Source organism: Cibotium barometz, chromosome 4 (genome assembly GCF_041138505.1).
Source record: "Cibotium barometz isolate CiBa-2024 chromosome 4, ASM4113850v1, whole genome shotgun sequence".
In the NCBI taxonomy this organism is placed as follows: domain Eukaryota; kingdom Viridiplantae; phylum Streptophyta; class Polypodiopsida; order Cyatheales; family Cibotiaceae; genus Cibotium; species Cibotium barometz.
Genome location: NC_141049.1, coordinates 24077418 through 24105412, shown reverse-complemented (window position 1 = coordinate 24105412; position 27995 = coordinate 24077418). Strand labels below are relative to the sequence as shown.

At 44.4% G+C, this 27995-nt stretch overlaps 1 protein-coding gene across 2 annotated transcripts in view; it reads left to right on the top strand.

The window, feature by feature from the left end:
• The first annotated feature begins 3168 nt into the window (after window positions 1-3168).
• The window catches only part of LOC147639065 (protein DEHYDRATION-INDUCED 19 homolog 4-like), a 40985-nt gene continuing 16158 nt past the window's right edge, over window positions 3169-27995 (top strand). Inside the window, exons 1-5 of one of the 2 annotated variants that reach the window (XM_086786990.1) lie at window positions 3169-3489; window positions 3793-3932; window positions 4480-4559; window positions 4949-5236; window positions 5605-5746. In XM_086786990.1, coding sequence (XP_086643116.1) covers window positions 3411-3489; window positions 3793-3932; window positions 4480-4559; window positions 4949-5236; window positions 5605-5608 — 591 coding nt within the window. In that variant the 5' untranslated portion in view covers window positions 3169-3410 and the 3' untranslated portion in view covers window positions 5609-5746. The remainder of the gene's footprint in view (window positions 3490-3792; window positions 3933-4479; window positions 4560-4948; window positions 5237-5604; window positions 5747-27995) is intronic. The other variant, XM_086786982.1, reaches the window with a different exon arrangement.

Genomic DNA, 27995 nt, shown 5'->3' with positions numbered 1-27995 from the left:
TGTCTTGATCACCATTACAGTAACACTTGCTATGTGCTCTTGCCTCACAAACATTTTTTTACTTTATTTCCTCTTAACTAAACCAAAGGGTGAAATGTTATGGAGAAGTAGGTACTTTCTCTCTTGAGATATTTAGCTTGCTATGTTTCATTTATGCTCATTTTTCCAGCTTAAATCAAATAGATACATATATGGCACACACAGTCCTTCAGTACATGGATCTCAAGAGATATCGTTGTCTCCTATGTTAGCAAGCCTTGCCCCTTTGTCTACTGCTTCCGAAAGAGGTGGAGCCTTTTCATAGGTCAAGTGCATAAATATTTTTAATGCATTCTCAATTGTTACGTTAGAAAACGTACTTTGACCCACTTTAGTATAAGTGTGCTACTTGTCCCTTCCCTTGCAAAGCAATGATAGTGCTCACATGCTTTTTAAGTACGTTAGAAAACGTACTTTGAACCACTTTAGTACAAGCGTGCTACTTGTCCCTTCCCTTGCAAAGCAATGATAGTGCTCACATGCTTTTTAAGCTCATTAATTAGGTTCTAAAGCTTAAAGTTTTTCTTCTAGAATTTTCTTATGTGTTCTAAACTAGAAATTTGGTCAACTTTGAAGGTGTCAAAGCTTGCTAGTGGCTTTCCATAGAAACCCATTGATATAATAGTAGTCCTTCATGTGCTTACATATGTCTTTTGGGGGGGTGCACATGTGTATGTATGCATGTGTGTGTGTGTGTGTTTGAGAGAGAGAGAGAGAGAGAGAGAGAGAGAGAGAGAGAGAGAGAGAGAGAGCATTTTATTTATCTTTTGAACAATGTGGCAAATAATCTTTTTTTATTTGGTTCTTTAAGTGAGAGAAAGAAGTTGTGTAAGATATGTTGAGTTCGTAGTCCTATTATCATATCACTTTAGTGTCCTAATTTTGTGTTCATGCTCATGTCTTGGCTTGAAGTATGCATATTTTTATCAGATTATAGCCATGCTTAAATACATCTTCACAATAATATGTATAACATGGTTATATCTTGACATTTTTCAACGGAAGGCAACGATGTCATAACAAAAAATGATAGCCATGCTTAAATACATCTTCACAATATTATGCATAACATGGTTGTATCGTGACATTTTTCAATGGAAGGTAACATTATGTCATAACAAAAAGTGATATAAGAAAAATTCATGATTGTTTAGCCATGACATCTATTTTTTTAAATGAACCATCCACTATTGTACATTATGTAATTTAAAATTACTATATTGAAATTGGCACTAAGGTATACTTTGGGATTAAATTAGGTTCAATTTTTTATTTTCAGTAGTTGTTTCCTAATATAAAAGTGGACACCTTAATAGTTGCACGCTAAACTTAATAAACTTAATTCATAATTGCATAGAATCATGCCTATAAGCCTAAATGTGCTACTTAACCTTTTTCACCCAAAAAAAACTACGGGTCCCATATACAGTGTAGTCAAGTGTTGGTAAAGGGTCAGCAAACGTGTTCAATTCCTTCTTGCTACAATGGCGACGGGTGGATAGGTTGAATAATCCCACTATAAAAAAGAAAACTACTTTGGTGAACGTGCAAGCACATGTGTATGCTGCTTGACCTTTTCACTATCTTTTCTCGTGGACCATATAAGCTACACCATTGCTCTCATAGTTGAGTGCATTAGGTAGAATGCACAAGTGACATTTTTCTTCTCTTATTTTGGCCCTTGCAGGTGTGTTTGTTTCCAACAAACTACCATAAGTTAACAATCTAGTAAGAAGCTATTGATAATAACCATCTATGATGCTCGTAAAAAATCTTTCTGATTTTTAGCTTCCATACATGTAACAATGCATTGCCAAATGTTCAACAAAGTAGCCATCAACATGGTTGCATTTTGATGTTGTGTTAGTTGTGATCATCAATCGCTTTTCGAAAAAGAGATTGGTGGGTGCTGTGTTGTGGGGGCGGGGTACTCTAATGGACCCAATAAAGGATGCAGAGATCTTATAAAGAATGATTGACAACCCCAATCTATTAAGGGATGTATAGTATGAAAAAAAAACAAAATTACACATATAAAGACAACCTACGTAAAAGGTACATCTAAATTCACATACATAAACACATAGATCAAACAAGAATTTGCATGTAAGAGGTGAATAATAGTCCCTTTTTTAAAATTGGGGCGGTGGTTCTTTTTCATATTCAAAGAGAGGGTGTATAAACGATAAGATTAATTGAAGGAATGGTGTTACGAGCTTATCTTGCATTGATTAATCACCTACTTTATTAAAGGATTGTGTGAAGAACCTACTTTGCAAGAATGTTATCATGTGCTAGGTGTTTTAACTTATTCACTAAATTGTTAAGGTTGATGCTAACCATAAGGGTAGCATGAGCAACTTGATGAGAGTAACAAAGCTTTAGGTGGTTGAGTGCAAAGAGAGAAGAATAGAATAAGGGGGAGGGGACATGGGGTTTCTATTTGTTGAAGGGCCTTTAAGGACTTGCAAAGAGAATGCAAAATTCTCCATAGCCCATGTGACCATTGCATGGCTACCTAGCATGTCCCTTACCCATTTTCTGTTACCTTAATGATATGTGCATTAATGGAAGAAGGGAATGCAAAAATCTCCACAGCCCATGTGACTATTACATGGCTACCTTGCATGCCCCTTACTCTTTTTTTGTGTGCCCATTTAGCAAGTTCAAGAATATAAAGACCTTAATAATACGTGCCAACTGAACTACAACAACATGCAATCTTACTTCTCTCTCTGCCATTTTTCACGTTTGCGTGTTGCATCAGGTGTGTAAAGACCTTAGAAAATATATGTGCAGACATAGAAGAGAATCATAGCAGTGAGAGAAAGTGGTAGATTTTCTCTTTTATGTATGGGCATACATAAAGGAGAATCATGGCACGAAGAAAGTGGTTGATTGTTTCGTGCCTTCTTAAAAGGTGTGTAGTTGAGCAAGGAGATTCACAAAATTTTTTTTTAGCGAGAAAAGGAAACTAAGGTAAGTGCAAGAAAAAATTGAACAAAAAAACATATTGGTGCCAATAATTATTTATTTGTTGTTTATGTTCATAAACATAATTTGAGAACTGGGTTCATTTTGGACAAGAAGCATAGCTAGATAGAAGAAGAGGTCTTCTAAACCGCCATAGCCGCCCCCCTCCCCTCCCCTTCCCTTCCCCTTGGCGGCCCCGCCACACATAAAAAGCTTTTTGCCTTCTGCTTTTCTCTGTGTAAAAAAAAAATCCCATTCTCTGCTCATTTTTGCACATTTTCAGCTGCCATTCTTACCCCCATTTTTCAAAATTCCAATCAAAAAAATTTTGGGTGCATTTCTCCCCTTCTCCCCCCCCCCAGCTACTGCACACGTAGTGTTTTCTTTCTACCCTAGCTATGGACGCGGATCTCTGGGCTGCCCGCCTCTCTGCTGCCAAGCGCCACCATGCCCTCCAGCAGTCTCATCACCAATGGGGTAAGCTTTCTTACTTATCTGCTTCCATATTAGACGAAAAGCCGAAAATTTTATACCAAAAAAATCGTTTTTTCCCAGGGCTTATTCTGAAATATCGGAAATCAGAATACTCCGCATTTTGAGAATGAAAGCCGTTTGTGTGTGCTAATGGTCTTCCCCTCGTTTACCACAGAGCGCCCCCCTCCCCCCCCCCCCCCCCCCCCCTCCTTTTCCATTCACTTTTTATTTTGCAAATTGAATTGAAGGTTCTTTTTATTTTGTCCACATTTTGCTAAAAATAAAAAAAATAAAATGTATGTGCAGATCGCCTCAATGTTGATGACTTCGAAGTCGACGACGAGGTTCGTGCAGAGTTTGCTTGCCCTTATTGTGATGAGGATTTTGACATATCAGCTCTATGCACCCACTTGGAGGATGAGCACATGTTTGAATCCAAAGGAGTGGTAGGTATTTTTGTACTCAAAAAAGAAAAATGGCCTGTTTGTTTTTTTTCAGGGGGATCAAGTATCTGTATAGTATTAAAATCATATAATTCATTGGGTTGGCAACCATTTAAGCTGGTTACACATGTATGGTCTGGCCATTGGTGGGGTGGGGAATTAAGTGTGTAACAGGACTTAGATTCTTGCAAAGAGTTGTATTTAATGTGACATCTCCACCCAAGATACTATACATTAATCAAAGGCTCAGTAATGGTTATTCTGAACCATCCCGGTGGTTGGATATTTAGCAGTGGATGAGGTGGTTGTGGCATGGGTCGTCCATTTCAGGTGCTTGAATTGGGCAAGCTATGCATCGGCATGGCACATTCCTAAAAGCACCCATTTTACCAACTCTTTGCATTTATTCTCTCTGGTCTGTAAGTGTGTGTATATTATAAGAATCTCTATCAATTTACCTCTTTGGCCGTCCTTGTTTTGTTGGTTTCTGTTTTTTCTTTCAACATGTTATATTGCATATTTATGAGCCCTGAAACTTAGCATTGTGCAGGTGTGCCCTGTTTGCGCGGTGAAGATACTGAAGGATATGGTAGGGCACATGACGTCTCAACACGGCCAACTTTTCAAGATATCCAGCTCCATTTGCAATTTTGTATTTAGTAGAATGGCATATCAATAACCTCAAAATATAATATAGTATATACATATAATACACCTACGTATACATAAATAAATACCTTTAAGCCATATAATATTTAAATATATGAGTATGTGTGTATATATAAGTATATGAATGTTGAATACCTTTGAACCATATAGTATTTACGTACATATGTGTATGTACACATAAATATACGAGTGTGTATGTGTATATGTATATATATTCAAGTATATATACATTTATATACATGTGTGTGTGTGTGTGTGTGCGTGCACGCATGTGCATGCATATTGTAAGATGTCATGTCATCTTGTTAACAGTTGTTGTATCAGCATTGTTCCTTGACAAAGTTTTACATTCAGCGTAGGCGTAGGTTGAGGAGGGCTGGAGTGCCACCTGGTTCTACCCTCTCTTTGTTAGGCAAGGAATACAGGGAGGCACATTTGCAGGCTTTACTTGGAAATGGTGCTTTTGGAAGCAGCGGCAGTGCCTCCGGCTCATTGAGCAACACTACAGACTCTTTTCTCTCGGCGCTAGCATACAACTTCCCAATAGCTGAATCTGAAGACTTGTCAAAGCAAACCCAATGTATCGATGAGACTTTGCCAAAGACAGTGTCAGCCTCATCAAAACATCTCAAGCCAAGGTAAGATTGATTTGCAAAGTCTTGTATTAAAAGTAGGAATTGTAATGGATTGTACAGTCTCTAGTCGGTGATTTTGCAGCTTAGGTATGAGGGTGATTTAAGTGAACTGTTGGGATGAGTGTTGACCTGCACTGAGCCTGCATAAAATTTAGTTTTATGTGAAGTTCTTGCATACTAGTGACATGCTTTTGGTTAGGCATTGGAACTTGGGTTTCTATGGGATGACTCAAGGGTATTCCCACGGGTTTGGGTGCCTATTTCCTTGACATACCTAGGGTTGAAAGATAAATAATGAAAGATGGAAACTAATGGACTTTATAATAACTACGAATTAACTATGGATTCATCTAGGTATATATGCATTACAGGTGATGTTTCCTCTCTTCTCATCACGATTGATCTCCTCTCTTTGGGATGCACTTACTCGATAGGCTGGCCTTTTAGGTGGTGAGCTACCTAGCATAAGATCATTGCAATGATCTTTGGGTCGCACGGGTGGCAACTCATTTGGTAACTCATCAAAAAACAATCATTGTACTCTTGCAAAAATTTCAGCTTATCATTACTAAAAGTGTTTTCATGTGCATTAGTTTCTTCAACATGATCTTGTATAAAAATTAAGTATACAGAAGCACTCTTTTTCGTTACTTTTTTAATTTGTACATGAGATGGAGATAGTATCACACTCTTCGCTAGCATCAATCACATGCTCTCGGCCTTTATGCATGAAGGTGATCTTGTTGGTCTTCTAAGCCTTGTGCGGGTCAATGTGCATGTGCTAAGGGTTACCAAGCCAATACATCACAGCCATTTAAATGTGCCACAAGAAAGTTTTCATGATCCAAATAGCCTTGAATGTGTATGCACAACTTGCCAATGATTGGCATAACCTGCACTTCTTTACCAACAAAGGCAATCCCTCAATTTGAGGACCCATGTCCCCTACTTCAATACCCAAAGGAGCTTCCATTTGTGTACATACAACGTTGTCTTTGCTATCATGTGAAGTATTCCCGTGCACATTGGCAACCATATGGACATTGGACTTTGGTGCATTCACATTATCACATTGCTTCTTGTTTGGGCATGCTTTTGCTATATGCTTAGTGCTTCCACAAGTAGAGCATTTGCCCTCACGCATATATTGCTCTTTCTACCCAACAGTGAGACCATAGTTTGTCACTTTGAAGGGATGCTTCTTACAAACCCTTTGGATCATTTTTGACTTGGTTTTGGTCCGTTTTAGGTGATTGTCCACTAATTTGCAGGTTTGGGACATCTCTCTCTTTGCCTTGGAATGAGCGTTTAGCCTTGTTGGATCGACTCAACTTGAGTATCAATTGCTTTGTGGCAGTGGTGGCTGGTGTGACCAGGATACATTTGTAGTCTCGCTTTGTACACGGGTCGTAGTCTCAATTGAAACCTTCTCGTCTTGTCAGCCCATGTAACATGCATAAATGGAGACATCTCTAAGAGCACTTTTCAAAACTTGTGCACATATGCATTCATTCTTCATTTTACTTCACCTTGTTATGATTGTGTACGAATCTCTCTAATTACTATTGATTGGTCTTTAATCATTGAAATGACACTAGTGAAGGGTCACACCTTGTTAGATGGGTCATTACTGATGGGGAGAAACCTGAATTAGGGTTAGGTTAGAGTATTCATGGGAGACATACACAGAGAAGCAAGGGAGAGAGAGAGAGAGAGAGTTGTGGGGATAAGTCAACTCATGAGGCATGAGTGTGTGACTCCCCTATCACATATGTATATTGCACTAGTACACATAGTGCACTTAGTACATTAAAAGTACTAAGTGTACTATGTACTATAACTTATGGGCTTGTACACACTATAAGGGTGGGCATAACGCCTTTACTCCAACAACCTCCCACTTAAAGGCAAAGTGCCCTTAAGTAAAGGAAAAGAAAAAATCAGCATGTACATGATAATATACAAGGCCATATCAAGGCTGAAAATGGCCTCATCCAATGCCCATCAAGTGTCTGCAATGAGCAAACCGCTCCGGAGGCAAACTCTTCGTCAACAGATCAGCCGGGTTGTCATCCGTGTGAATCTTAACAAGCTGAATTTGCTTGTTCTCTATCACCTCTCTGATGAAGTGATACTTCACATCCACATGCTTCGTCTTTGCATGAAAAACAGGGTTCTTTGCCAACTGAATGGCACTCTGACTGTCACAATGCAACAATGGAATATCCCCTGTATAGCCCAAATCAACCACTAACCGAGATAGCCATAATGCCTCCTTGCAAGCCTCTGTGGCTGCAATATACTCGGCCTCTGTAGTAGATAAGGCTGTGCACTTCTGCATCCTGGATATCCATGACACAGCACCTCCTGTGAATGTAAATACATAACCGGTAGTAGACTTCCGATTATCTGGATGACCGGCATAATCCGAATCCGTGTAACCATGCACTAATGCATCCTGTTTGCCAAAGCAAATGCACATATCCTGTGTGCCCTTCAGGTATCTCATGACACCTTTCACTGCTTCCCAATGCTTCTTGCCAGGGTTGGCCATGTATCTAGAAACCACTCCCACTGCAAATGCAATGTCCGGCCTAGTAGCAACCATGGCATACATGAGACTGCCACAAGCTGAAGCATACAAATCTTGGCCATATCAGCCCTGTCACTATCCGACTGTGGGCTGTCCATAGCACTGAGTTTCACATATGGAGGCAAAGGAGTACTAGCTTTCTTTCCCCCGTCCATATTGAACCTCTGCAAGACCTTGCCAATGTATTCCTTCTGAGACAAATACAACACATGCTGATTTCTGTCCCGAAGTATCCGCATACCCAAGATGTGATTTGCATCACCCAAATCCTTCATATCAAAGGTTTGATGCAGCCTCTGCTTCAAGGCATCCATCTCTTTACGAGATTTCCCGGCAATCAACATATCATCAACATACAAAATGAGAATCAATAGACTGCCATCCAAAGCTTTCTTGGTGTACAAGCAGTGATCTATGTCACTTCTCCTGAATTTCTGAGATTTCATGAATGTATCAAATTTATGATACCATTCTCTTGGTGCCTGTTTGAGCCCATAAAGACTCTTTTTCAGCTTGCATACAAGCTTCTCCTTTCCACTCACTGCATAACCCTCTGGCTGCTGCATATATATCTCCTCATGGAGATCACCGTGAAAAAAAGCAGTCTTCACATCCATCTGAATCAAGTCCAGATCATCATGCGCAACCAAAGCCAACACAGCTCTAAGTGTGGTCATTTTGACCACTGGAGAGAAGATCTCCTCAAAGTCCACACCATATTCCTGCTTAAAGCCCTTAGCCACTAACCTGGCTTTGTATCTTGGCTTTGCATCTGGTGCAACTTTGAGCCTGTATACCCACTTGCATGGCAAAACCTTCTTGCCTGCAGGCAAATGCACCAACTTCCATGTTTCATTTGTATGCAGAGAATCCATCTCTGACTTCATGGCACGCTCCCATAGAGCTTTGTCTGCCCTCTGTAAAGCCTCCTTATAACATGAGGGCTCCCCACAGTCAGTGAGCATCAAGTAGTCAACCCCTGGAACAAACCTGTCAGGGACTCTGGAGGGTCTAGTGGACCTCCGTACCCAATGACCATCATTTGCAGGTTGCTGTCCAGCCTGCATATCACCCATTGGTGGCTCCTGTTCCATGCCATAAGGCTGAAAAATCATGCCCGGTATATCCTCCAACTGTGGTATATCCATAGGGATATCTTCTGCCATATCTGGCTATCCATTTGGACCATTTTCAGCACCATTTAAGGGCTGGTTTTCCTGCTGTAATGGCTGATTTACAGCCCTTTGTTGTTGTCCATGATGTCCATCATCATCAAAGATGACTCTGCCAGGCTCTTGTTGCCTTGCAGGCTCCTTATACATGCATGTTTCATCAAAAATGACATCATTGCTGCGTATGATCTTTCTATTTATGGGATCCCAAAGTCTATACCCCATTTCACCTCTGTCACCATATCCTAGGAATATGCATTTGTGAGACTTAGGATCAAGTTTGGTGCGCATTTCCCTGCGTATGTGCACGTACGCAACGCAACCAAACACTCTCAAGTGCTTGTATGACGGAGGCTTCCCTGTCCATACTTCTTCTGGCACTTTCCCACCAAGCCTCGTGTTAGGTGACCTGTTTATAAGGTGAACGGCTGTCATAACAGCTTCAGCCCAAAAACCATGAGGTAATGCAGCATGTGACAACATAGAACGGACCTTCTCCTGTATGGTCCTGTTCATCCTCTCTGCTGTCCCGTTTTGTGGAGGATCATAAGGAGTAGAGAGCTCCCTCTTGATGCCTTTAGCATCACAAAAGTCCTGAAACTGTTTGGACATGTACTCTCCACCATTGTCGGAACGCAAAGCCTTCAGTGTTTTGCCAGTTTGATTCTCAACATGAGCAACAAACTTCTCAAACACTGAGAATGTATCACTCTTCAAACGAAGAGGATAAACCCACACCTTGCGTGTGGCATCATCTATAAAAGACACAAAATATTTTGCCCCTCCCAAAGAAAGCTGAGGCATCTCACATACATCTGTATGCACAAGCTCTAACTGAGCATCTTTCTGTCCAAGAGCTTTCTTGTGGGGGCACTGTAGTTGCCTACCATATATACAATGCTCACAAAACTGAAAACTTGAAAACTTTAGAGAAGGCAAGTAACCCAAACGAGACAATTGCTCCATTCCCTTGACACTCATGTGTCCCAACCGGCTATGCCACATAGAGATTTCCGGCAGCTCGGTTGCATTTACATTAGCATGGTGACAAACACCTGCATGCATAAAGTAAAGAGTGTCCACCTTAGAGCCTCTGGCAACAACCAGTGAGCCCTTACTAATCTTCCACTTTCCACTACCAAATGTGGTAACATAATCAGCATCATCAAGCTGTCCAGTAGAAAGTAGATTCTTCTTGATCTCAGGCACATGCCTGACATCATGGAGCATAAGCTGTGAGCCATCTGAAAATACAAGCCTCACATCACCTCTGCCAAGTATCTTGCATGCATGGTTATCACCCAAATAAACCACTCCTTCATTGCCAGCAGTGTACCTGACAAACAAGTCTCTGCAACCTGTGACATGAAAGGAGGCACTTGAATCAATGATCCATGAGTGCATACCATGACCACCTGTAAGAAGTGAATGGGCATCAAGTGAAGACGTAAAGAGGACCTCATCCTCACTGCCACCTGCATGTGACACATTGATTTCTTCGATCTTGACTCCACTTTTGCCCTTTGGCTTTACATCTTTGGCTTCATCCTTCTCTTTGTCTTTGTCTTTTCCCTTTTCCTTTTGATCATTTTTCCATTTGTAGCATTGCTTTTTGATGTGTCCCTTCTTGCCACAATAATGGCATTCCAAATCCTTTTTGGAGCGAGACTTGCTCCTTCCCCTTTCTTGGCTTTTCCCCCTTTGCTGGGATCTCCCACGTGCATTCATTGCATTGGACTTTCCAACAGAGTTGTTTTTCCTGTTCATCTCTTCTTGAAGAAGAGCACCCTCAACATCTGCATATGACAGCATAGCATTCGAATTGCTAGTGGCTGTCTTGAATGTGTCCCAACTCTTTGGCAAAGTGCATAACAAAAAGGTGGCTTTGAACTCATCGTCCATTGCCAACTTTTGATTAATGACCTGGCTGACAATACCATTAAACTCATTTAAATGGGCTGTCATAGACGCCCCTTCCTTCATCTGAAGGCCTATGAGTTTCTTCAACCAATACACTTTGCTTGAGGCACTTTGTTGGGCATACAAGTCCTGCAATCTCTGCCACATTCCCCAAGCTGTCTTCTCTTCACGAATGCTGAAAAGTAATGAGTCTGACACAGACAACATGATAGTAGATCTTGCCAGCTCATCCATATCTTCCCACTCTTCAGCAGTAAGAGAAGCGGGCATCACACCCCTTTCTTTGATAGGCTTGTGCTGCTTTTTCTGGAGCAACACATTGTAGCACTGGGTTTGCCAAATATCATAATTATGCGAGCCTTCAAGCTTCTTGATGTGAAGCAATGAAGAGCTCTCACCTGTGGTTGCCATAGCAATATGCAACCTTTAATGCCTGACTCCCTGCAAATGTGCAAACACTGCACCCAAGATGTGCAAACACTGCACCCAAAGCACACAAAGTGCTCACAAATGTTTTTCTCCCAAAGTTTATCTCCCACTGCGGAAGCAAGAATGCAACTTTTCTCCCACTTTATGTGATGAAAACACCAAAATCTGGTTGCTGCAGATTTTGGACAGCACCTTGAATGTGCTCTTTTGCCCTTTCAAAGTACTGTACAGCAGTACTAAGCGCTCACCAATGATGTACCAAACCTGTACCGGCAATTTCAGCAGCTGAATTTGAACCTTTTGATCACTCAAAACAGTGTACAGCCATGTCAAAACATGCACAAAGCTGTGCCAAATCTGTACCAGCAGGTACAATAGCAATAAATGCTCTCCTGGCTGTCCAAATGAGTGAAAATCAGATTTTTACAGTCCCGTACACTGCATACAATAGTCCCGAACAGAAATTGGGCAAAAGCCCCTTGACTGCAAGCTGATTTTTTGAGGATTCAAGGCATAAATGTCTTGCCTGCTGCTTTGCCAAGCTCAACAAGCATACAAACTTGAAAAGCCCCTTGATTTGAGATCAATTTCTGATCATGCATGGTACATTGGCGCACATGAAGGCATCCAGAGTGTTCACGATGCTTCCCCCTGGCTACATATACATCAAATACATGAAAGCCCCTTGATTTACAGGCACATTGAGTGCTTGTAAGGCATCAGCACATTATCCACGGCATCAAATGCGATTGTTTGCATGCAAATCAACCAAATCGGCACAAAAGCCCCTTGATTTGCACTGCAATTTGCTGCAATTTTGCCCAAATGTGCAATTTCTCACATCATACAGCATGTATGAGTGCTTAATTGCACAATTACATCAAAAGCCCCAAATTTCGACATCCAATTTCCTGCAAATTGATCCTGATTTGACCAATTTCCTGCAAATTGATCTTGATTTGACCAATTTCCTGCAAATTTATCCTGATTGTGACCAATGTCACCCAATTTTGCCAATTTTGCTCAAAAATTGAGCAATTGGGCACCTGTACCTGCTCAATTGCTTGAATTGATAAGAAATTCGCAAAAAATTGAAGGCAAATACCTCTGAAATTTCTGAATTTCTCTGATTTGCAGGTTGATTTCTGTTGCAGAAGGGGGGGGGCTTGATGCTGATGTTGCTGCTGTGCAGGTGGGCAATAGCTGAGGAGCTCTGGTTGACCAAGATGCTGCTTTGCTGAAGGCGACTAGTTGTTGACGTGCAGGATTGAAGGGCAGCAAACGTGCAGTCGTACCAAGCTGCAAGTGGGCGTGAAAGCACCGGATACTCGAATTTTGGCAACAAACACCTGGTGCTCGCCCACGACCTGCGCTTCAACGCCACCTAGTCGCTCAGAGCTCGCCTTCACGGGGACATATTCACCACTTCGCGCAGGCCTCCTTTACGCTCAGCAGCAAGCCGTCTAACGTCTAACACGTTGCTGCCTGCAACGCCCTCTTGTGGCAAGGCGCTGACGCGTGGCGTATGGGTTACTTGTCGGAGATGAGTGTGCACGGCGCCCGACTCCAAGTAGCTGTGCGCGCTGATGAAGCGCCACTGCTCTTCTTCTTCGCTCGCCTGCCTCACCACGTTTGTTGACGCCTGAGTATGGACGTGTGCTGCCTCAGCCACGCTACAGGTCGCCTAGGGCTGCTGCCTTCGCCAATGGCTCAACGCCCGCCTGGCTACTGTGACCTTGATACAAGCTGCTCACACTAAAGGGCTTTGCTGCGAGTGTTGATGCCACAGAGTATGACAGCAGCAAAGCAAGCAGCTCGTTCAGCTATCAAGGAGAAGAGATGAATAGCACCGCCTTCTAGGCTCTGATACCAGTTGATGGGGAGAAACCTGAATTAGGGTTAGGTTAGAGTATTCATGGGAGACATACACAGAGAAGCAAGGGAGAGAGAGAGAGAGAGTTGTGGGGATAAGTCAACTCATGAGGCATGAGTGTGTGACTCCCCTATCACATATGTATATTGCACTAGTACACATAGTGCACTTAGTACATTAAAAGTACTAAGTGTACTATGTACTATAACTTATGGGCTTGTACACACTATAAGGGTGGGCATAACGCCTTTACCCCAACAATTACCAAAGGACACGTCTATTCAAAGAGACACATCTATTGATCAAAGGATACATCTCTACGTCTAAAGAACATAACTATTCATTCAAGAGTCACACCCTTTCATCAGGGATGTGCCTCTTCATTTGTATCTATTCATGCCTTATTTAACAAGGCCTTATGTCTCAATGCAAACATATTTCAGAGCAAACAAACTTCAACTTGTAGGATGTCCACAACTAAACCCTACCTAAAAATTAAAAAAATCCTAATTCTATAAAATCAGTTAGTCTTAATCCTAAAGTTAGCCTTAGCAAGGTATGGAAGAACAGGAGAGAATGTCCCATTCAATTTTGGCTCCTTTGCCCAGTCCACAGCTAAACCCTAACCCTAAAAATTAAAAAAATCCTAATTCTATAAAATCAACGAGTCTTAATTCTAAAGTTAGCCTCAGCAAGGTTTGTATGGAAGAGCGGGAGAGAATGTCCCATTCAATTTTGGCCCCTTTGCCCAATTTGGCTTGATTTACGATTTCTCCCAAAATTTTGTAAAAGCCTCTTCTACAAAAAAGAAAGAAAGATAGAATGCACCTAGGCACACACATCCATGGAAGGAGAGTAATTCGGCTTCTTCTGCATTCTCTTTTAGCCTTTGATTTGCACAAACGACGCCTTTTGGTTGAATCGACACCTTTTGAAGAGCCACGACAAAAAAAATTAGTGAATGTTTATAACATTAAGGCTATTAGCCTTATAACACTAAAAAGGTCTTTTTTTAAATACCTTTGGTGACATAGTCTAGCCCACAAAGAGCCCATATCAGCCAGCTAGCCCCGCATGTAAACTGGCTAGTGCAAGTAGGAAAAAAAAAAGAATAGCCGCTAGTTGACCAATCCCCTCTTCGTGTGCAAACCCAAAAAAAAAACCGGATCGCCCACCTCACCTGCAACGAGCGAACGCAGAGAGAAGTAAAAAGGTGCTTTTGTGCAACCAATGAATCAGCCGCCTCCTTTTGTAGTATGATAGTCAATGGTTTTCTCCTTTTCTTGCAAAAAATGTCGGGTGTGTTCGTTTCAGTATTTTGTGCCTGTAAAATCCCCACAACATGACACAAAAGCGCACACAACATTGTGGCATTGCTCATCTTAGAAACCCACCACTTCATAGTCTTTTGGGCAAAACACATTTCGGGTGCCTACACAGTATTACTTGGATCCACTTGTCCATTGCCTAGTAAATAAGTCCGGGCTTCATTTTTGAGTGCATACCTTCTTATAGATGAGGCACCCTGTGACCTGAGCTATCTTTAGGGCACTACTCCTCGGACACCCTCCCTTGTTTCTATACTTTTCCCAACACTTTTTCGCATCAGATAGCCACAACCACTTCCTATGATCGAGAATACGACGTATGGACATTCGGGATTCAGACCTCGGAACACGATTTACCCCATTATAGCTTTCTCTTGGAATGTCATCATTATGTTGGCCTTGCCATCCCAGAGGCATCTCTTATATTCCATGAGATCAGTATATACGCGGAGCAGGCTCCCCTCGCATTTAGTGCCCGACCTTGTCACCAACCTATACTTCTCGGACACTTACTTCCTCGCCAGGTGCTACCAGTCCTAGCCCATTAACCACCCCTCCTAATCGTCCTCGATACACTGGGCGTTCGTTAGTGGCTCCTCCCCTGATAGCCTCGCCACGGCCATATTCCAACATGGCCCAACCTCCCCCTCTCGAGATGGTTCTTACTAGGGCGCAACGTAGCTTTAGGAGCTCTAGCTGAAAGAAATTGAAGCAAATAGAAAACACAGATGTAGGCCTAGGTATAAGACTTGAAAATGGAGGAAATTGATGTTTATTGTTGAAAGCTGAGCACGAGGGAAGCCCATAGGTGCTGTACAATGGTAAGAAGCAAAAGCAGCTGCTAATTGAAACAGTGCACAGAGTGGAAGCAAAGGAGCACTAGAGTGTGCTGAATAGAGAGTGCAAGAGAGAGAGATATATAGAGCAACTATGCTGAATATACTGAAGCAAAACAATCCCAAGCAAGAGACACAGATAGTCTCATAAGTGAGGGAGCAAAATATGTACAAGACTGAATGAAAAGTGAGAGGCCAGTCCCACCTATTTATAGGTGGATAGTGCTGGCCGATTGGGGTTGAATAAGCTGGCCAACTGGAGCTGAATAGCTGGCCGATTGGAAAAATACCAAACAGGCTAGGAAAAATCCCAGAAAAATATGTAAAATAGGGGTGGCCAGCCCACAATCAAGGGCCATGCAAAAGGGACCAAAAGGACACCAGAAATGGGCAGAAACTGGGGATGAATGTGCTAACATCCCCTCTTAGCACCAGATGCTGAACAAACTCCGAGAAGCCAAAGAAATCGTCCTGTCAAAGACGAAAGAATGCAGCAACAACAGGTATTAGGGAAGCTCCACAAGCAATCTCCACAGCAACTCAGCTACAAAAGCAATAGAACAAGCTGCTAGGTACACTGCTCTTCTAGAAGAAAACAACCATGTAGGCTGCGTCGTGCTGCTCCAAATATCGGTGCCAAATCCCAATGTAAACACAGTGTCACAGAAATCCCTAGAAGCCTGTAGCTCCAAGAAGATAATACCCTCAAAAGAAATAGAGTCCATCCGCGCCAACTCTGTACACCAAGAGTAGCCAAATGCTGTACAATAGCATCCTCCTTGAAGGTTGGCATCGCCAGATGTAAGAACTCAATTGCCCCCTCTGAAAACTGATGTCGGGACTCCACAACCAAATCCAAATCCCAATCCTTCAAGCCTTGGAAGTACCACTGTGTCCCAGGCACGGTCACGGAGACACCTGACTACAATCCAGAATCCTCACATAGAGTAAGGGAAATAGGAACATTCACAGTAGTGGTAACTGAAGTAGTAGTAGCCTCCTCAATAGCATCATACAGCGTAGAAGCAGGCTCCTCTATAGAAGGCAAAGGGACCAGCAACACATCCTGGTCACTGGTTGACGAAGAAAGAGTCGGAGGCGAAGCAATAGGAGACAAATCCCCCTCAGAAGTTGTGAGCAAAGATAGCCTGCTATCTGCCTCAAAAACATTACCAGATATATGATCCTGGCAAGGAGAAGTATGCACAGAAACTGAAGCAAGGCAACAGGAGAAACAAACTCCTCAGATGCAATGAGCAAAATTGGCCCACTATCCTTCGCTGCAGGAACATCTCCAAAAGTGGAGTGCAAGGTATAGAGTTAAGCTCAAGGGGGAGTGCTGAGATTTTTAGCTCAATTGGTGTAGATATGGATATGGAGGTATCCACAAGATCACTGGCTGCATAGCACCCAGAAGCAGAAACCATATGCCGATCACTGGCATCACCATACAGGTCACAAAGCAACTGCGACACATAGAAAGTAGAAGCATCATCAGGAGCATAGTGTTAGAAGTCATCTCGTGTCTTTTCAGACACCAGGGCCTCTGTTGCGGGTGTGCCCGCCCTGTATAGGTGTTTTATCATTTTTCCTCACTCCTCGTATTTTTTCCCCATTTTTTTCCATTTTTTCCATAATGTGGGTGGCTGCCACCACAGGTTGGCAGGAGCCTCTAATGCTGGCCGACTGCACTCGTGTACCAGGAGCTGGCCGACTTGATCAGGAGGGGTCGTGGTGTTTTTCTCTGCTGGCCGACTGGATGTGCCCAGTCGTGAGGGCTGCTAGTGCTGGGCCGACTGCATGATGGGGCCATATAAATAGGCCCCATTGCCCCACATTGAATTCATTCAGTTTTTCTTGGGATCTTGTGTATAGAGAAGATTTATACACCTATCTCTCTCCTTCTCTTGTGTGTCTATTTTCTGCACTCTACTTGCTCTTGTGGTCTCAGATTTGGTTATCATTTCCGCTGCATATTTTGACAGAGTCCTAGGCTCTTGATAGATCTTGGGAGTTTTTTGAGCAAGAGAGGGATAGTTACGTTGCTGATTGGTGGACTGTTTGGACTGTTCGGGAAGAGAAGTTGCAAGAGGAAGGCGGGCTAAGGTGCTGGACAGCCACTTGCAGGTTTAGAGTTTTTTTTTCCCACCCACCCACCCTTTTTCAGTTACATCCCCGCGATGGCAGATTTGTTAGAGATGGCTGAGAAGCATGTGAAGATCCCGACTCTCCCCACGTTCCCAGTAGACCGTCAGTTGGACGGGAACAATTACGGCATCTGGAAGGTTATGATGGAGTCTGTGCTGGAGTCATATGACCTTGCTGATTTCATCGTCATCGGGGTTCCACGGCTAGAAGCAGAGGAAGGGGAGTTACTGTCGATGAAGAAGGACCGAGAGGCACAGGCACAGATGTGGGATCATGTCAACGCCAGGGTCCGGTCATTTATTTTCCTCAATTGCACACCACAAGTAATCAATCACGTAAAGCACATGACGTTGGCGAGAGGCATATGGCAGCACTTGGCTTCTCTTTATGACATGGTATCACGCATGAAGAGGATCTCCTTGGAAGTGCAGATGCGGGTTATGAACCCTGCAAAGTCATCGACGATGCGGGAGCACATTAACAAGTTGCAGGCCCTTTAGTAGGAAGTCCTCCAGGCTGGGAAGGAGATATCATCTGAAGACATGGCCATTACTTTGCTGTCCCACTTGCCTGCTCAATATTCCGCTTTCTACTCCTCTTTGATTACGAGTGGCAGGCTCAGCACCATTACCTGGGAGGAGCTTGTGCCCATGGTCTTGGACCAAGAGGAACGTTTCACGAACCCCCCTCACAGCGGAGGTTCGGAGGCCTTAACTGGCCAACGGTCGAAAGGCCGGAATAACAACAAAGGCAAAGGGAAGGCTTCACCGGAGAAGTCTTCTGAGAAGAAGCCCGACACAGAACGAGAGAAGCTGAAGGCCGAAAGATCCTACAATGATTGTGGTGAGAAAGGCCACTATTGGAGGAAGTGTTCTAAGCGGACTGGGAAGAGTGCTGATTCTTCAGCCTCAGTTGCAAAGACTCCTCCATTTGTGCACTTAGAGATGATGGACTCCGATGCTTCATCGTCTTCGAGCGAGGAGGCAGTTGGATTCACCGCGAAGGACACCCAGGAATGGATTCTTGACAGTGGTGCTTCCAGGCACATGACTCTGTCTCGTGACTTCTTTTTGGATCTGAAACGGCAGTCAGGTCACATCTTTATTGGCGACAATTCCACTATTCCGATTCACAGTGAGGATCGGATGGAGATTATTCCCGACGGCAAGGGGGGCAAGCATGCTTCCCGTGTTCTTTATGTCCCTGCTCTGGGTTTTCATCTTCTGTCAGTGCATGAAGTATGCAAGACTGGCTTTCGGGTGGAATTTGAGGAGCATTCAGTTGCTCTATGAGACCGTGAGACTGGCCAGGTTGTTTGGGAAGGCGGTGTTGAGAATGGTATCTACAAGCTCTCCGCACTCTCCTCGTTGACAGGTTCTCAGGTCGGAGATCTGTGGCACTTTCGTTTTGGCCACTTAAATGTGGACGCACTGTGGTGAGCTTTCCGAGACCAGATGGTGGTTGGCTTGCCAGATGTTGGCAGCTAGCAAGGACGTTGCAGTTCTTGCATACGTGGGAAGCAGCACAGGGAATCCTTTTCGAAGCAGGCTACCAGGCGGGCTTCGAAACCATTTGAGTTGCTACTTTCTTTCACAAAAGGACCAAGCTTTTGCATGGTTCAAGGATTGGCACGTGATGGTGGAGAAAGAGTCTGGATTGCAGGTAAAGACTCTTAGGGCTGACAAAGGAGGTGAATTCTTCTCGATTGTATTTCTCAGATTTTGTGCAGACCATGGCATCAAGCAGGAACTGGCCAATATCGAATCGCCTTCAGAGAATGGAGTTGTAGAACGCACAAACAGGTCTGTGGTGGAGATGGGAGGACCATGCTGGAGCATCGTGATCTTCCTCGTCCACTTTGGGGAGAGGCTGTGGCAACGGCTGTCCATACCCTCAACGGATCTCTGACGACTTCAGTACCTAACATGACTCCGTTTGAGGCATACTTTGGCAGGAAACCCGATGTCTCGCACTTTCGTGTTTTTGGGAGTGATGCGTATGTACATATTCCGAAGAAGCAGAGGGGGAAGCTTGACTCCCAAGTCTCGCAAGCTTGTATTTGTGGGGTATAATTCTCTTTCCAAGGGATACAGATTGTATGATCCAGACAGGAACGAGATTGTTGTCAGTCGAGATGTGGTCTTTAATGAGCATGTTCCAATATCCACTGTCGAGGGGCCACCACTTCTTGGAGATCCAGAAGAGTCTGATGATGATTCCCAGACCATTGCTCCAGTTGATCACCCTCAGTCAACACAGGAGGTTGAGCCCGCAGTTGGAGTAGAGCCCCCGCAACAACAGGAGGCTCCACGATTTGTTCGAGTACCTAGGTAGTTGTTGGACACCCTTCGGGAGTCAGGTGTCACGGAGTTACCCTCCGAGTGGACCACAGAGGACGGCCCTTGAAGATCACAGAGAGTCCGAGACAAAAGCAATACAACGGAGCTTCTTCAGGTAAACTATGCTCTGATGTCTCGTATTATGCGGGACAAGGAGCCCACTTCTGTCAGGGAAGCCCTCTCACAGGATACTTGGGGGAAAGCCATGTAGGTGGAACTTGATGCGATCAAGAAGAACAACACATGGGAGTTGGTACCGAGGCCGTCAAAACGGTCAGTCATTGGTGTCAAATGGGACTTTAAGACCAAATATGCGTCAGATGGGTCGGTGGACAAACACAAAGCAAGACTTGTGGCTAAAGGTTATGCTCAGCGGCCAGGTATCGACTACGAGGATACCTTTGCATCCATAGCACGGATGTCCACGATTCGGACCGTTCTTGCCCTTGCTTCTTCTCAGAGGTGGCCTGTGTATCAAATGGATGTAAAATCTGCGTTCCTTAATGGTGACCTGCAGGAGGAAGTGTATGTTGAGCAGCCTCCAGGCTTTGTTGTTCCAGGATCAGAAGGGATGGTTTACAGGTTACGTAAGGCCTTGTATGGTCTCAAGCAGGCTCCCAGGGCTTGAAATCACAAGATTGATTCCTTCTTTGTTCGGACTGGATTTCAGAGATCGGTTGTAGATCCTAACCTGCATCTCTTTCGGGAACGCGGCATGGTTACGATTATCATCCTTTATGTGGATGATGTCATTCTCACCGGCGGTCATGTGGAGCACATTGGTGTGACGAAGGCTGCCTTGTCAAAGGAGTTTGAGATGGCCGGCTTAGGCTTTCTCCACTTCTTTTTGGGATTGGAGATTTGGCAGACCCAGAGGGGGTTTTTTGTCTCTCAGTAGCGGTATGTTCATGAGTTGCTTGAGGCCTTTGGGATGGAGAACTGCAAGCCTATTACTTCGCCGATGGACCCAAACACAAAGTTAACCGTTAAAGATCCTTGTGAGCCAGTTGATGCCTCGCAGTATCAGAAGTTGGTTGGTTCATTGATCTGGTTGCTGAACACCAGATTGGACTTGAGCTTCTCCATGGGGTAGTTGAGCTCTTTTATGCAGACGACAGAGGCAGAGTACTGGGTTGCTTGTGGTGCTGCTTGCGAGGTTGTGTGGTTGCGGAGGCTGCTAGGCGAGATTGGGTTTCCACAAAAGGAGCCCATAGTCATCCAGTGCGATAACCAGAGTTGTATAGCTATTGCTCGGAACCCGGTCTTCCATGCCCGGACCAAACACATAGAGATACAGTATCACTTTGTACGTGAGAAGATCTTGGCTGGTGACATCTTGCTACTTTATTGTTCGATGGAGGACAATGCGGCGGACCTCTTCACGAAGTCTCTACCTCAGGCTACGCTCAGGCGACACTCCAGCTCCCTTGGGTTGATTTCACAGCCAGGAGCTGAGAGGGGGTGTTAGAAGTCATCTCCTGTCTTTATCAGACACCAGGGCCTCTGTTGTGGGTGTGCCCGCCTTGTATAGGTGATTTATCACTTTTCCTCACTCCCTGTATTTTTTCCCCATTTTTTTTTATTTTTTCCATGATGTGGGTGGCTGCCACCAAAGGCTGGCAGGAGCCTCTGATGCTGGCCGACTGCACTCTTGTGTACCAAGAGCTGGCCGACTTGATCAGGAGGGGTCGTGGTGTTTTTCTCTGCTGGCCGATTGGATGTGCCTAGTCGTGAGCGCTGCAAGTGCTAGCCGATTGAATGGGGCCATATAAATAGGCCCCATTGCCCCACATTGTATTCATTCAGTTTTTCTCGGGATCTTGTGTATAGAGAAGAGTTATACGCCTATCTCTCTCCTTCTCTTGTGCTGTCTATTTTCTGCACTCTACTTGCTCTTGTGGTCTTAGATTTGGTTATCATTTCCGCTGCATATTTTGACACATAGATGAAGTGTCGAAGAACCGAATCTTGACAATTCAGGAGGAGAAAGCCATAGACTTGTCCATCAGTCTTCCTCCACCGACACACATCCTCCGCAGAGGCAAGGTCCGGCAAGCACCGATTCTTGTACGAGAGAAACTCCATCAAACCATACTCCCTGAGAATAGATGTAACCTGCAACTTCCATGACTGAAAGTTACCACCATCCAACTTGTCTGCCTCATCTAGGAAATAACAAGAGAGTGGTACCGGAGCCAAATCTGAAGTTGTCATTATTGATTCAATAGGACCAACCATCATAAAATAAAACTGTCCAAATCAGAAAACGCTGATATAGGGCCCTTCCTCCCACCAAAACGCAGCCCTTAAGAGGCTGGACAGCACCCGAAAATCCTCTTGTAGCAAAAAAACGCAGAAGCTTTTGTCGACTGTACCTCCAACCTTGAGGTCACCAAAAGAGGGAAGCAAAAAAAAAAGGCAGATTTGATATAGAGAGGAAAGGCAGCCACACAGGGCCTGGGAACATGTGTAAGAGGGTGCAAGAGGGAAAGGCACCAACAAGGACAATAGCTTGGGCTCTCCTAAAAAAAAACACACAATCTCAAAAGAAGTGTCCTCCACAGGTACCAAGGGTGCCACCAAAGCCCGAACCACCACAATCCCCCTCTACACAAGGGAATGACCACCGGAGAGGAAAACGCAGCAAAAGAAGGGCTGTTGTCCTAAAAAAACAGGCCGCCTATGTCCAAACTCCATGTGGAATGAAATGCTGATCAGAAAATTACCTGCAAGCGATGAAGCCAATCTGAAGAGGAAGTGATCAGCAGATGCTGTCCAGAAAACGCAGCAACAAAGAGGCTGCAAATCTGAGAAAAAATGCAGAGGAGAGGGTGCTGAAAATGGGGCTGAATCTGGGGCAGCAGAGAAGTGGTTCGGTGAAGAGATCAGCCACATTGTCCTTGGTAGAACAGTAGGCTAGTTGAAGAAGTCTAGTCGCATACAAAATGATAATGCACTTCAATATTCTTGGATCGTCCTTGTATCACAGGATTCTGTGCTAGAGCAATAGCACTCTGAGAATCCGAGAAAATAGTAATCGGGGAACTGTTGGAATAGCACAAATGCTCTAGAATATAATGAATCCAAAGTGCCTCAGTGGAGGAGAGAAGGTAGGATTTATACTCAGCCTCGGTGGAAGAAGCAGAAACAGTCCTTTGCTTTTGAGACTTCCAAGAAACCGATCTAGAACCAAGCATGAAGCAATGTCCAGATCTAGACCTCCGAGTATCAATATAGCTTGCCCAATCAGAATCTGTGAAGCTAACCAAATCAACACCACTGGACTAGGTGATGCTATAATCTGAAGTACCTCGAAGATAATGAAGAACTCTCAAAGCTGCTTGCCAATGAGACCTTCGAGCGGTTGATGAGAATTGGCTTAGGACACTCATAGCATAGGAGATGTTTGGACGGGTGTTGGCTAGGTGAAGAAATGAGCCAACAATTTGCCTGTACTCTGTGGAATCCACCAAGGGTGTATCATCCTCCTTGGATAACTTGGCATTGGGATCCATGGAACAAGAGAGGTGTATACTGTCACCATTTGGCCACCCAATTGGTCCACCCGTGCTCTCTCATCATGTATGTACATTGGATTGGTGTCCATGGTAGTTGTATATGCCGGGGATTGATGCCACTCATGTGATACTGTGGACTTGGCTTTCCGTTGGGACTTGTGCCTCTGTGTACATGCTCGGAAATGCCTGGTGGATTGGTGTTCCATTGGGTCTGGTACTTTGTGTACTTGCCTAGAGCACATCTATTTTGGTATAGTTGTGTCACATGCACTCTGCACTCAGTGCATGGTGACAAGATGGCTCATCATCAGAAGTGCAACAGTTGTACAGTTTTAGAACCCAATAGGATGATAATTGTCGTACGCCGTGACCCCATTGTACATCCTCAGTCCAGGATAAGTCAGGCACGAGCTACGTAGGTCATTCCTCAGCCCTAGCGGGTCGGTCAGTCAGTCAGTCAAGTCCCTTAACCCACTTAGAGAGAATCATTCATGCATGTAGAGTCAGTAGAAGCCTTAGGGTTTGCATCAGAAAGCACTCTGCATCCTGCATAATATGCATTCATATGCCTGTGCATCATTTAGAACATCCCAGAAGCCTTAGGGAATTTACTAGGATTTATCTGGTATTTTTCCCATATTTTATAGTATTTATTTAGCATTATTTGCATTATTTGTCATTTATAAATATAAACTTTATTAAATGACCAGCCAATTTGACCAACCTCCAGTTAGTATAAATAGGCTTGCATAGGGCTTAGTTTCTCATTCAATCTTCATTGTGCTAAGAGCTCTCCTCCTCAGCCCCAGGAGTATCCTTGCCTTCAGCCCTAGACTAACCCAGCCCTTGGAGCTTATAAGCTTGCTTCTCCAGCCCCTTGAGAACCCCTTGCTTCAGTCAGACCTAGGTGCCTGCCATCAGCATCAAATCAGCCTGCATTCAGCATCACTTCAGGCCTTGATTCAGCATACAGACCAGCCCTAGTTCAACGCCAAGTTTCAGCCAGCAGATCTGTGTTTTCTGTCCAGCTGTACAGCAGCATACCTGCGTTTCTGTCCAGCAGCATCAGTACACCTGCGTTTCAGTCCAGCAGCTTCCCTACAGGTCTGCGTTTCTGTCCACAGCAGTTTCCAGCCCTGAATCAACAGTTTGCATCAGTTTCCAGCCCTGAATCAACAGTTTGCATCAGTATCCAGCCTTCTATGCATCATCCATACATGCAGCAGTCATTTGGTGAAGGTAACATAGCATTTATAAGCATTTACAGCATTCTTACATAGCGTAGAACAGTCCGCCATCTTCTTTTCTCAGCCTCAGGTGTGCAGCCTTTCCTCATGCCCTTGGGAAGAGTGCATAGGCTCGAGATCAGGTCATCGAGGTGTTTCTACAGCCGTGTACAGATCAGCCAATCTCCGATCCTCCGAGATCTTGCGTTTGGCTTATCTACAGTCCACAATCATTCTCTCTAAAGAAATAAAGCAAATACTATCTCGTTATCGGGATAGGGGGGCCCTTCAGTGGGTAATTCGGGACCCAATCTGGTGTACAGCTCTCATATATCTCTCTCTCATCTCTTTAAAGTTTGAAGTATTGAAATGGATTGCTAAACTCACGAAACTCAGGATACAGAAGATGGTGTGAGCATTTGTGTGACAGGATCTTCCAATACAAAGACTTCCGCTGCATATCACATTGGTATCAGATTCAGATTGTCCACACACACCGTATCCTAGCGTGGGGGCATCCTTGGATGGTTAGATTACGTTCCGGCACGACCACCAACTTCCGCATCATGTCTATAATCACGTCTATAGGAGAGAGTACTCATCAGCCGGAAGACGTCTTCCCCGAAGGAGACCTCGTTCTTCTGCCTACAACAGACACCATAGCTCTTCTTAGAGCTCAGAACCAGCTGCTCATGGAGCGTCTCCAACTCTTGGAGGCAGCAGCAGCACGTCCTTCTACACCTCCAGCAGCACCCGACTACATCTCCCTCTTCTTTCAGATGGAACAACAAAGAAGAGAGGACGAGGCCCGAAGAAAAAGAGAAAAAGAAGAAAGACGGGACTATGAGGAAGCCCAACGCAGGATCGACGAAGACGGGCGTCAGGCTGAACTCGCCGCTCGGGAACACCAACGTGAGCTTGATTGAGAACGTATGTTACTCGAACACCAACGGGAAAAGGAGGCCATACACTTGAGGTATCAGCAGCTCTCCTCAGTCTCCCTAGTCATAGGTGTCACCAGCCAGCAGCCCGCAGCAGCATCAACCACCATCATTCACAGTCAACCAAACTTCAGTAAGTATGATGGTAAGTGTGATCATTCATCAGTTAATCAATTTGTTCATCAGTTTAATGCTCATTTTCCATTAGCTAGGATCAGAGACCCACAAGACAAAGTCCACTTAGCGGCTTCCCATCTCACTGGTGAGGTAGTCACTTGGTGGCAGCATTGGTCTAGTATTCATACAGACCAGGCCACAGGTGTCACAGCCTTTGACTGGGACATCTTTATCCCCATGACCTGAAGACCAGATTTCTCCCGCCCTAGTACATGACCGGTCTGAAAGACAAGTTCTATGAACTCAGACAGAACGGATCCCCAGTGCTTCAGTTTTCCGGTAAGGTTATTACTTTAGCACAGCAGTTAGGGTTATCTGAGCAAGCCAAGATGGAGCAATTCATTCGTGGATTGGACTCTAGCATTCGGTTCACAGTTCGTAACTTTGAACCAAGTACATATGACCGGGCTGTGACTCTCGCTCAGAATGAAGAAATGAAGCTTAACGGGGGCAAGCCCAAGCAGTCATCTGGGGAAGGGTAATTCGTCTTCTAAAGACACTAAGACAGACAACAGTCCTAGCTCTCGTTCAGGGGGTAATGAATCCAAGCCTAAGAAGACTCTTGAGGAAAAGGCTCAAGCAGGCATCACTGGAGGCTATCTTCCTCCAGAGGAGCAAAGACAGTATCAGTCAGAAAACAGATGTTTTTTCTGTCATACTATTGGGCATGGTAAGAAGGATTGTCCAAAAAGACAAGCGGAGCAAGCCTCCAAAGAGCCTTCTGCCACAGTTGCCGCAGTATCCCCCGCTCCTCCAGACCTGCCTGCTACCACCAATGCGGTTCAGATCTTACCTTCTATGCATTCCATGCCATCCATGGTACTTGATGCTAAGCAGGAGGTTGAGGCAACAACCACACTGAAAAGCCTGATCCGAGCTTATGGCTCTGCCAAGGGCCGACAGTTCATAATCCTTTTTGACATGGGTAGTTCTGAGGATGCCATCTCTCCCCAGTTGGCTTCCAACATGAGCTGTACCTTAGTGCCCTATCATTTGGAGGTAGACGGGTTTACACCTGGTCTCCGTACCCACATCTCTCAAAAGGCACAACAGTTTTCTTTTCAAGTTCAAAAGGCCTCATTTCAGCGAGATTTCATTGTCTCTCCTCTTTTGGGATGTGATATGATCTTAGGAATCCAGTGGTTTCGTCAGTATGAACCTATTCCCAATTGGGGGCAGGACACCTTTATCATCTCTAAAGGTTTTTCTGAGCCTGTCATGATTCGGGGGGATAGGAGCATTCTTGGCGTTCCTATGATTTCTCATCTCCAGGCCTGACGAGCTATGTGCAAGGGAGCAGAACGAACATTAATTTATGCTCGGACAGCTTCTATCTCATCAATAACCGTTGTCTTATCATCTTCAGTCCCTCAGTTGGCAGATCTCCTTTCTCATTCAGACATTTTTAAGGATGATCTCCTACCCAGTATCCCATAGTTAGCAGAACCTCCTAGCAAGTTTCCCTCTTGTCTTTCCAAGACTTTCAAGGGCAAGCTAGAACAGCAGTCAGTTCTCAAACATTTGAAACATGTTCCTTATGGACACATTTTCACAGTCACCACAGACCACCAAGCACTTAAGTGGCTTCCGACGATGCCAAGTGCCCAGTGGAGTGCTCAGCACACTAGACAGGGTCAGCTCTTCCAACAAGTTGGAGGAATGATTAAGTACATCCCTGGTCAGCATAACCCAGTAGTAGATGTTCTTAGTAGGAAGACGAGCATCCCGACTAGTCAGGAGTCTACCATTCTCAACATCTCTGGAAAAGACTTAGAAGAGCAGTATGTCGATTCTGCAGAGTTTGGTATTCAACCCAGTTTGGCCCTCAATTTTGAGCCTGGCCATCATTCAGTTCACAGCTTCACAGACAGGCATGCAAGTTTAGACGAGATATCCACTTCAAGGAAGGGGATTGGGTCTCTCAGTGCATCATGAAACAAAGATTGAAACAAGTGGGCAAACATTGTCCCAAGCTTTCATTCCGTAGTTTTGGTCCTTTTCCAATAGTCAAAAAGTTAAGTGATGTCTCCATGAAGTTAAAATTGCCTACGAGTTGAACAATGCATGATGTTTTCCATGTTTCTTGGCTAAAACCATATGTTGGTCCAGAAGTGTTTGATGTTTCAGATGAACAGTAGCCAGACGTGGTAGACGAGGCAGAAGTTATTGAGCCTGAGCAGATCCTTCTTCATCGATGGAAGCATGGTTCCGGTCGACGGATTCGTCAGTTCTATACGAAATTCCGAGATCGAGGCACCCACG